Here is a 12,043-nt window from a genome sequence, read left to right on the forward strand (position 1 = left end):
AATTCCTCACTGGGTTGGGCTGCTAATTCCATTCAGCTGAATTTGAATGTACAGAAAAATCAGGGACCAAATGAGTGAAGTTTTCATGAAAAGTGAGTCCACTCTCTACTTTCAAGATGGAGTCATTCTAAGTTTCTTTCTGACACTTTCTTCCTTTCTCAGGCTTAATTAATGTTTTGATAACAGCTGCATTCCTTCCCCAGTGACAGGTAATACATCTCACCAAGACCCTATATTTAAATCAGCAATATTAAAATTGCACAAGTATCCAGGTAACATTCCAGAGCTTGAGAACATGATCATAATTGCCAAAGATGCAGTACATGGGTGCCAAATCAAAATACCCTTGTTTGTTCTCTCCCAAGACAAATGAATACAGGAACATAGTAATCTACACAGCATTTGTCCACCTTAGCCCAGTACTACCTACATTTAAGAGAGGGAATCTATGGTGCTCTAGATGCTGATGCACAGCAACTCCCAGTATCCCTTACCATTGGCCATGCTAGCTGGGGCAGCTGGGAGTTGAAGTCCAGCAATTTTCAAAGTCTGAAGGCCTTTTACAAGCTTATTTGTTCACAAGAAGAGACTGAACCAGAAACCTTTGCAGGCAACCCATGTGGTCTAGCGTGGAGCTATAAACCTTACCCCAAACCATATTTCAATTGAGTTTTGCACCTTCAAGAACTCAAATCTTAACTATATGTACTTACTGAGATTGTACCATTATCAAGACCAACAGATAATCTTCTTGTTTCCGGGTTAACACACATGCATGAACATGGAGCTGTAAAAGAAAAAAAGGAATAAGTTGTGACATTGAACTCCCTTATTTCGTTGCTTATGAAGACATAAAGTCCCTCTTGCCTATTTTATTCTAGCTTAATGTGGGTGGGAGGGAAGAAGCAGAGCAAATGATCTAGTATGTGCTACCTGTTGTCTTTAAAATTGATTTAAAAGATTCACCAATAAATATTTTACATGCAGGGTCTTTATTCCACCCCTGGGATCCACATACAAAAGCTAAACTTCATGAGATGTGAAGACTACATAAGATGTACCATATTTGGGCTCCGTGCACCAGCTGGGAATGACTGCTTGGTTTGTAACTTCATGCTCAAGTATGCTAATCTAATTGTTTGCCCATCGCATGAGGAACATCCTTCAATTCACAATGTTGTTTTTTTCCATATTATTTGAGGTAGCTTTATTTACAAATCCCAGAAATATTTCACAGTCCTGTTAACAGTTAGTTATTGTAATTCTTATTTATTACGGTGTCTCTTTAGCCCTTTTGCTTTTCAGGCCCCATCCTTGCAATGGATTTTATTACAATGCTCTGACTTCAGTAAAGAGCCAGTGCAAATAAGCCCTTCTATTGTAGCCCTGCTGTAATCTGTACCATAATTTATGAGGCTGCTCCTCTGGAACAGTGGCTAAAACAAACCCTGATATCAAGTTAGAAAGGTCTCCCAATTTTAGAAATGAATTTAATGTGCATTTTTTCTCTCTGTTCAAAGTATGCAAACTATAACCTGCTTTCCCAAAACTAAATTTTCTTCAAGCCATCAAACTTGGCAAGACAGTGCTGTGTCAGTGGAGTTTTAAAGCATTTTTGATTGAACAAAGCATACTCAAACTTCTTAATCTCTGAAAACATGTTTAATTGTGAAACTGAGTGTTCAAGATATGTTTAGTTTTTGAGGCTAACTAAATGGCAGCATGTAGGTGACCTGGGCAGATCCCAAAACTGTAAGCAGTGTCAGACCTGGTCAGTTCTTAGATGGGACACCATTAAGAGATCACATGGCTGTAGGGTTGAGTGGAAAGTGAAAATATATCCTGGACGAAGAGTTGCAAAATATCAATATTTCTCCACCCTTATTGTGTCCGCTGATAGCAGCTCTGTTTAGGGTAACCTGATCCCCACTAGGTAGGGAAAGCCCCTTGGAAGATCCCAAGATCCAGATGGCCCCCACTTTGCTGTTGTCTGGAAGAGCTGTGAAGACCTGCCTCTTTACCCAGGCCTTCAGTGAGGGAGAGGGAGATCCCTCGCTTCACTGCACTTGCCATCTTTTATCTTTATATTTTATTGATTTTATTGCAATTTATTTTATTGTTGTGAGCTGCTCAGAGTGGCATACAAGTTTAATAAATTATTATTATTATTATTACTATTATGGGCAAACCATTTAAGTGCTGTTGCTAAGACAACTGCATAGACATGTCCATGTAATCTCCAGAAGTCAAGTTTGACTCAAAGGAGACTTTTTAATTGTTTAAGTGCAATTAAATTTTGATATTTTATCACACACATACAGTACACCAAAAAGGCCTTAAAGGGAGGAGGATGATCAATGCTTTGCACAACATGCTGAGCCCACTCCAAACATAGATATGCCAGGGAACATTTTGGGAGAGGGTTCAGAGCTTTAAAGGATAAAATGGGTTTCATCTGCCAGGTTTAAGCTACTTCTTTTGTCCACAAAAGAAACAAAAAAGTTCCCAAATTCCCCCTCACTCACACGTGTGTGCAAGCACACACACACACACACACTTTGAAGTAGGAGATACAAGTAGTCCTTACTTAACAACCACAACTGGGACCAGCAACTCCATCAATAAGTTACACAGTCATTAAGCAAAACATCATGTGATTGTACCGGACTTATATCACTCCCACTGTGGTCGTTAAGCAAGACATCATGTGATCGTGACTTGCAATTTTACTGCTGGCTTCTCCATTGACTCTGCTTGTTGGAAGCTGGCAGTGAAGCACACAAATGGCAATCACATGACCGCAGGATATTCCAATGGTCATAAACCCCTGCTGGTTGCAAAGTGCCCAAATTTCGATCATGGGACTGCAGGGATGCTGCAACGGTCTTAAGTGCAAGGACTGGTCTTAAAGTTACTTTTTCAGCACCATCGTAACTTCAAATGTTTGTTAAACAGGGCAGTCATTAAGTGAGGACTACCTGTACTGGTAGGCTGCACTTTCCATACTAATGTTTAGATATACTTCATGCCTAACAAACTTACTTGGTATCAGGAAATCTCCACTTCACATGTACATTATTACACCAGTACAGTAAACCCCATCATGTTAAGAACCTACCTGCTTGCATAGCAGGGCTCAATGCTGTGCTGTCAAGGAGGTTATTTTATGGGAAATCTCTTAAAGAATAACCTGGTACAGGAAATGCCACAATAGGCTTATTATCTCATTTTATGTCTAGGGGAGGTTTGCAAAATATTAGCCATCATATGAAGAATTAGGAATTTCTAAGTACTTAATGAAAAAAAAACACACCATTTTCTCCCTGTGGATTCTTACAGAACTAAAACAAATGTCCTGTGTCAACATCCAAGAACAAATCACCCACACATTGCATGACGTGGCAGTTCACCCTCTCTGAGGATGAACACAGGAAATTTACAGCAATTTAAGTTATATTATATTCCAGGCTAATTCTTCACAATGTATGTGAGCTGGAACTGATTTTTGTTGTTCTTGTTAAATGAACAACATGAGAAACTGCCTTCCCACATTACAGAGTACAGCTGCCATAAAATATGGTAAGAAATTATGCATGACAAAAACTTCACAATCCAAAAGCTACTGCCTCTGCCTCCCATTTCTAAGTTGTGTTCTAAGTTCATTGTGTAGGAGCATTCAAATAAATGAGGAGAATGTGGACTGGCACTGCTCAATTTAGACATTTCCAAGAATTAACAACACAAAGTTATTTAAATCATAATACTTGCTGTATCATCAAATAGTTTTAAAGCTACTGTTCACAAAATTCTGATAAAAGGAAACCAATGCAAATATATACTATTTTGGTTTTATTCCTTTAAAATATTTCCTACCAACTTTTCAGTACCATGGTACTCCTACAGTAGTGACAATAACTTCAATAACAAATCCAACAATGAATGATAAATTCCATTTTAAAATGTAAGGATCATCATTCCCCCACAGCCTTTGGAACTTAGGGCTAACCATTTCAGTAGCAATCTATCATTACCCATTCAAAGAGAGTACGGACTATTTTATTCCTTTTGAAATCCTAATATTCAGTCCTGTTCCAATATTAGAAGCCAGGATGGGCAGGATCTAGAATACATGCTGTAAAGCTATCTACAGATAGTTCTCAACTTACGATGGCAATTGGAACCAGAATTTCCATCAGTAAGTGATGCTGTCATAAAGCGCAACTGCACTGCTTAGTGATGGCAACCCCTGCAGTCCGGTTGCTATCATTAACTGAATCCCATGGTCATTAGGCAAGGCAACTTCCTGCCAGCTTCCCACAACCAAAGTCAGTGAGGAAGCCAGCAAGAAGTTGCAAGTCCCAGGCCAGCAGGCGGGTAAGTGGCTGCTGCTGGGTGGGGGAGGTAGTGAGGGGTGTGCGGGAGGCATAGTGCAGTTTGGGGAAGGTGCATGAGGGTGTGAGGGGGTGTGCGAGAGGTGTGGCAAGGGTCAGGGAGGGTGTGGGGGGCACATGAGAGGTGCGGCATGGGTCAGGGAAGGTGTGTGAGGGTATGAGGTGGTGTACGAGAGTTGTGGTGTGGGTTGAGAAGGTGCACAAGGGTGTGGGGTGGGTCAGGGAAGGTGCATGAAGGTGCGTGGGGGTGTGGCACAGGTTGGGGAGGGCGCATGAGGGTGCGGAATGGGTCGGGGAGAATGCGCAAGTGGCCAGCGTGGCGTGAGTGCATAGGGGCTGGGGGAGGGTGTGCGGGTGGGGGACACTTACCCCAGCAACTTGTGATCTTCCCTGCTGGCTTCCCCAATGACTTTCTGGGGAAATTGGCAGGGAAGGTTGCAAATGGCGATCATGTTATCATGGGGCACTGCAACTGGTCGTAAGTGCAAACTGGTTGCCAAGAGCCCAGATCACAATCACATGACCATGGGAGTGCTGGGGCAGCCAGAACTCTGAGGAACAGTCGTAACCACCATTCGTTCAGCACCACTATAACTTCAAACAGTTGTGAATGAATGGTCATGGGTTGAGGACTACCTGTATCTATTACTTGCACATGCAATTATTGGTTATATGAGCACCAACATTTCTGGTAGGGAAAAGTTTATCTCCATGTGAAACTGTAAAGCAGGATGGGATATATACCACAAACAAACCAAGTCTGAAATGCAGGCTGAAAAAACTAACTTTGGGATAGACCAAGGAATGGTCCATTCTGAAGGACCATCATAACCCAATCTGACCCAACTACAGCTACTGACTGGCAAATAAATATGTCTGGCTCTATACATTATTTATTAGCCAGTCAGAATGCACTGGTGATGGCACAGATTTTGCACTAGGCCTCCAGAAAGCTGAAAATCCTTGTTGTGAGTGTCAGTCCATTTAATCTTTAAACTGATGTTACAGCAGAAATATAATCTCCTTCTTACTATCACTGCTTAAAACTAACAGCACTACTAATCTGTGGTGAGAAACTGGACAACTTAGTTTAAGTTCTAAAAGAAACATAGTTTAAAAACAAAGATTGCCCCAAAACTCAGCCCCATCCAAAGGTCTGATGTAGCCCTCTGCACCTTGAAAAATGTTTAGTGGCCCATGGTTATCAAACAGTTGCCCACCCTGGGACTACAGTAATAAAAGTGTTCATTTAGACTGGATGAAAAGAGAAAACAAAGCAGATGTCATGGTTCATAAAAGGGTGAGGAAAATTTTTCATACTGCCCAAACAACACCTTTGACTAACTTAATACCTTGTTGCCATCTTAGCATCCATGGAAGTTGTTTACCCCAAGTTAACTTAGCAACATCAAAATGTTTTATGCATCCTGAGTTGTCAAAATAGCTGACAAAGGTAAAGAAGTCTGATTTTAGTTTATCAGACTACATTTCTGTCATAAGTTTTGGAGTCATAAAAAAGGACAAATTACCTGTATTGCAAGCCGGCAAAAGCCAGCCCCTTCGCAAACGCTTCCTGCAAGTGGCTCTCTGAGCCAACCCCTGGCGCTTTTCCACTGGGTGAAACCGCTTCTTGCCTTCTCCACTGGCTGGCATTCCTATTTACACTGCACTGCTGGGCAATACTGCTTTTGCTGCCTTGCTTTTGCCAGGCAGGGCATGCCTCATCAGCAGTGGGAGCAAGAAGATGGTGAAGGTTGGCTGGGGCAGTGGAGTGCAGGGCGGCAGGAGTCTCGGAGTGCAGAGTGGCGAGGGCGACTGCGGCTGGGACTGGGCTGGGTCAGCTGGGGCTTCCTGGGGTGTGGCAAGCAGCCCCAGAGCTGTGCAGTTCTGACGCTGCTTGCTGCCCCACAAGGCAGGGTGCAGGGCAGCCAAAAGAACAGAGATGGGGGGAGTTGGAAGCAGTCCCTTACCTTACTGAGACTCAGGGTTGAGAGAGACCAAGCCTGGAATGGCTTGGATTGGGGTAGGTCCTCAGCTAAAGACTGGCAGAATTCACTTAACAACTGCAACGGGGAGTGCCGGGATTGCTGTCACTAAACAATGTGGTCACATAACATCTCATTTTACAACCTCATTGCTTAGCAATGGAAATTCCGGTTCCCACTGTGGTCGTAAGTTGAGGACTACCTGCATGTTGAACCAAAGGCAGCATTGAGATGTTTCCCTTCCCACCTAGGTTACTGCCAGGAGGTTAGGGGGAAAAAAACACAGAAGGATTAGAAAGGATTAATAAGCCTGTTACAGAAAGCACATTAACAGAAAGGATTAATAAAGAATGAAAAAAAAAAGGGAATTAAATGTACAGACTACCTTTAGCTGGATAATATATAGAGTATAATGCACATATGATAAAATTCAGATAGAGCTCTTATATGAGAGGTGAGAGCAAGAGGGAAGGAATGATGTGGCTTCCAAGCACCCCCTACTCGCACCACAAGAACATGTGGGGACTGATCATGAAGCTGGTGTACTTTAACTCTTAGGCCTGTGAGTTGCCAGTCACAAGTGCAACAAAAAACTCTTCCAGACTTCTGAATCAAAATTCAGCCTGAGGGGAAACGAAACAAATGTAGGCTAAACCTCAAAGCCTAACAGAGGAGCAAGAGGTGTAGAACTAACTGTGCAGAGTCAGGAGAGGAAAAAGGCACCAGCACGGCCAGAGCACCAAATACAGGGCTAGAAGTGGGTCTTAGAGTTGTTTGTGCCTACTGGACTCTGCGACAAGGTTACTTGAAGATGGCGCAGTTATCGTTTCATAAAGAGAGATTAGGCCCAAGTCAAGCAAATCAATGTGCTCCTGTTTTTTAGCACATGGGTTGTGCCAAAGTTTTCTAAGGCCAGGAGTTCTCACAATCTGTTCTAATGCTCCACGTCTTTTTCTGACAGCCGATGAGACACAATACAAACCAAACATCTTTGGATGACTTATTAAATTTAACTCACAAGGTATGAGGTTGATGTATCCAGAAGTGAATAAAGGCAAGATATAAATCCAACAAAGAAATAAATAAAAACATTTCAGGGTAATTTCTTCTCATCGCTATAGCTACAAGTCATGACTCTGGATGTTTCAGATCAAGTTGGCTATCTTTTATCATCAGAAATTAAAATGATCAAAGATATCAACTAATGGATACACGTTGACACACTTTTAGCTATGCAGTATTTGATTATTTCCATGTCAGTTTAATTAAACTGATAGCCATCTCCAGATCAAAAATATTCTACCTGTTATAACTTTTGGATTTTTAATATTTTCAATGTATCAGATGTCTACTTGGGCTGATCTTACTTCCAGTTTAAACAAGAAAAAAAAATAGCAATCAAATTTTCAGGTAAATCTAGATATCCTCAAAGCTATTTATGCAACCTTTCCCAGATACTATATTTTTCACTTATGCAAATCAAAATTGCCCATAAACCCACATGCCTGAATTTACAAACAGTTTTCATTCAGTCTCTTGGCTTCATGCATTAACTACCTACACAAATCAACCATGCCCCTTTCTGCAACCCAGAGAGCTCTAATACAGAAATGCATCTTTTGGTCACAAGTTTAAACTGGTTCCATCTTTTGTAGAAGCCCTGCCAGCATTTGCTTCTGCATCACTAGGTCTGGATGTGTTTCATGTTTTTTAGGTATAATTAAGGCCAGCAACCTCTGCTGTACAATTTAACAGAACCTACCACTTATTAGTCTATTCTCCTATTAAAATTTTAAGCACTGTTCAACTGTATGTTTCTAACATTTAAATGCAAAACAAGGCAGTGAGAAAAAATAAGGGGAAAATAATATTTAATATCACAAAATACTTACATGACATTGCATGGTAGATACTTGGCCAGTATTGACCATTGTCTCTCTTCATCCAGACCCGAACCGTTCTGTGAAAAGGGATAGAACATTTAAAAACATTTCCTTATAAGGAAAAGCTTCTCAGAAAGAAAACTGAAAAGTTCTAGCTATGAGAAGTTCATTGTCAAGGCTTCTGAAGGAATGAAGTGAAAGAGAGAAACTGGTCATCTTGTTCCTTCTACTAAAATATGAAGCAGCAACGACCCAGACCTAGCACCCAGTTGAAGCAGAGCATCAAACTGATCCTGTATTAATTTCCTCATTTTATTTTTTGAACTAATGCAGTTTTTCCAGATCATTCTTGTTGTCATACATTCAGTTATATTTAGTCAGCCACTAAAAACAAACATACCTAATTTTAATGTTGCATAAATACGGCACGTTTTTACCCCTATGAATGATAAGAGTTGAATGAGAATATTTTATTAGAGCATGAAGAACAGAGAGAGCATTAAAAAAATCACTTGGTAAGTATAGGGAATACTTTTGCTCTTAATACTACCGATATGCTATTTGTGTCAGTATTATGTACTTTCAAACTTCAGCATGCTAAAGTATGTGCATTGTCAATGCTTCAAACTGTTGTAAGATTTTACAAAGGTTTCATTTGCCCACCCCCACATACACACATAGACCTGACCCATAAAACCCGTAAGCAGTGTTTTGCAGACCCCTCTGACTGGGTTTCAGAAAGTATACACAGCTTGCTTGGTTTTGGCTAAGGGGTGGTGAGTGAACCTAGTTGCCATATAATGGTGCTTTCCTGCAACAAGCATGGCTCCCCAGACAACATTTCCCCACTAGTGACTTGTGGCATCTTCTAGGGTCGTGCAAAAGTAATAATAATAATAGGCACTTCAGAGATGCTTGTATGGTGCAATGAAGACACGATAAACCACTAGTAGTGAAGTGCCCTAAACAATCCATTACAGGAAGAGGTGCCAGTGCATTTTGGATCCTAGAAACCTATGGGCTACTATCTGAATATTTGCAACAATTCTTGGTATAATTATTAAATCCATTTTCTTGACAACAGGACAGAGGCAGAGATTTAACACTTCACTAAAATTTAGTAAACAATCATAATAAACCCTTAATGTATAAAACTTTTTTCCAAAGCTGTTAACGTGAAGGACCCTGGGCTACACATATCTGGTCATCTCTAGAATAGTCCGTATCGGCAGCCACATCAACTAACTGCAACACAGAAAAGAAAGAGTGGTGATCAACTGTTGTTTGACTACCACTTTCCAAGAGCTGTCTCTGCAGATCATTTATTCTTATTCTCCTGGCTTTCTTGCTCCTCCGCCTTTCTTCTTTTTTGTATCTATCAACTGCAGGCCATCGGGGAAAGAAATACCCTAAGAACTATATTTGGCCTATTAGCCTCTTTGCCCTACCTCCTCCGGTTGAATAAAAAAACAAGCAGCTACTGGATTCGGGGGAGAAAAACAAATCAGAGGACTACAAGCCAGAAAAACCAGTTTCAGGAAAATGCATATTATGCCCAGGGAGAAACTTTACTTAATGCTTGAGTGCACTCATCTCCAAAAACATATCCCTGTAAAATTTTTCTGAAGGGATGAGCTAGGGTCAGAAAAATGATGCAGAAAGATAAGAGCCTATGTAAGTTACTTGTTCCACATACTGACTTTTGAATGCCTACCAGCATATTTTGCGGTAATTGCCACCTTCAGTTTGTTGGGTCTATTGCAGCTTTCTCCAAATTGGTGCCCCTAGATGGGTGAGAAAACAACTCCCAGATTCCCAGCCTGCTGACAACAATACAGTGGGGCAAAAAAGTATTTAGTCAGCCACCAATTGTGCAAGTTCTCCCACTTAAAAAGATGAGAGGCCTGTAATTTTCATCATAGGTATACCTCAACTATGAGAGACAAAATGGGGGAAAAAATCCAGAAAATCACATTGTCTGATTTTTAAAGAATTTATTTGGAAATCATGGTGGAAAATAAGTATTTGGTCACCTACAAACAAGCAAGATGTCTGGCTCTCACAGACCTGTAACTACTTCTTTAAATGGCTCCTCTGTCCTCCACTCGTTACCTGTAGTAATGGCACCTGTTTGACCTTGTTATCAGTATAAAAGACACCTGTCCACAACCTCAAACAGTCACACTCCAAACTCCACTATGGCCAAGACCAAAGAGCTGTCGAAGGACACCAGAAACAAAATTGTAGACCTGCACCAGGCTGGGAAGACTGAATCTGCAATAGGCAAGCAGCTCGGTGTGAAGAAATCAACTGTGGGAGCAATAATTAGAAAATGGAAGACATACAAGACCACTGATAATCTCCCTCGATCTGGGGCTCCATGCAAGATCTCACCCTGTGGGGTCAAAATGATCACAAGAACGGTGAGCAAAAATCCCAGAACCACATGGGGGGACCTAGTGAATGACCTGCAGAGAGCTGGGACCAAAGTAACAAAGGCTACCATCAGTAACACACTACGCTGCCAGGGACTCAAATCCTGCAGTGCCAGACATGTCCCCCTGCTTAAGCCAGTACATGTCTGGGCCCGTCTGAAGTTTGCTAGAGAGCATTTGGATGATCCAGAAGAGGATTGGGAGAATGTCATATGGTCAGATGAAACCAAAGTAGAACGTTTTGGTCTAAACTCAACTCGTCGTGTTTGGAGGAGAGAGAATGCTGAGTTGCATCCAAAGAACACCATACCTACTGTGAAGCATGGGGGTGGAAACATCATGCTTTGGGGCTGTTTTTCTGCAAAGGGACCGGGATGACTGATCTGTGTAAAGGAAAGAATGAATGGGGCCATGTATTGTGAGATTTTGAGTGAACACCTCCTTCCATCAGCAAGGGCATTGAAGATGAAACGTGGCTGGGTCTTTCAGCATGACAATGATCCCAAACACACCGCCCGGGCAACGAAGGAGTGGCTTCGTAAGAAGCATTTCAAGGTCCTGGAGTGGCCTAGCCAGTCTCCAGATCTTAACCCCATGGAAAACCTTTGGAGGGAGTTGAAACCTGTCCGTGTTGTCCAGCGACAGCCCCAAAATATCACTGCTCTAGAGGAGATCTGCACGGAGGAATGGCCAAAATACCAGCAACAGTGTGTGAAAACCTTGTGAAGACTTACAGAAAACATTTGACCTCTGTCATTGCCAACAAAGGATATATAACAAAGTATCGAGATGAACTTTTGATATTGACCAAATACTTATTTTCCACCATGATTTGCAAATAAATTCTTTAAAAATCAGACAATGTGATTTTCTGGATTTTCCCCCCCCATTTTGTCTCTTATAAGTTGAGGTATACCTATGATGAAAATTACAGGCCTCTCTCATCTTTTTAAGTGGGAGAACTTGCACAATTGGTGGCTGACTAAATACTTTTTTGCCCCACTGTAGGTGAATACCCAAACAATGTGGTATGCCTTGTGTTAATATGTCAAAGTCTGTTAATTTTATTTATGCATTTATTACAGTTATCTACATACTACTTTCATGACTCCATATCTATTCAGTAATATTATCAACCATCAATAACATTATAACAAATAGTGTTTAAAAAAACAAAACAACTTCTGGGATCCTTTAGCTAGGGAAATTGATAGCCATAGTCTTATAGAGCAAAAGACAGCCTAAGAACTGTAGATCAGGTCTCTGGGTTATTCTTACTTGGATTCCTACTTCTATGTATTTTATTTCTTGTTGAAAAAACTTTTACATTACAATTTACATTACAATGT

The 12,043-nt window shown here is 41.2% G+C and overlaps 1 protein-coding gene across 1 annotated transcript in view; it reads right to left on the reverse strand.

Annotated features, from left to right (window-relative positions):
- Nucleotides 1-12,043, reverse strand: part of WDFY2 (WD repeat and FYVE domain containing 2) — a 44,124-nt gene that overhangs the window by 14,405 nt on the left and 17,676 nt on the right. The window contains exons 2-3 of the mRNA XM_007421213.3: nucleotides 8,269-8,336; nucleotides 714-787 (exon numbers count right to left, since the gene is read on the reverse strand). Of these exons, the coding sequence (XP_007421275.2) occupies nucleotides 714-787; nucleotides 8,269-8,336 (142 nt within the window). The remainder of the gene's footprint in view (nucleotides 1-713; nucleotides 788-8,268; nucleotides 8,337-12,043) is intronic.

The sequence above is a fragment of the Python bivittatus genome, unplaced genomic scaffold, assembly GCF_059951505.1.
Source record: "Python bivittatus isolate LINGU-HERP-01145 unplaced genomic scaffold, Pbiv_v1 ctg000020_np1212, whole genome shotgun sequence".
In the NCBI taxonomy this organism is placed as follows: domain Eukaryota; kingdom Metazoa; phylum Chordata; class Lepidosauria; order Squamata; family Pythonidae; genus Python; species Python bivittatus.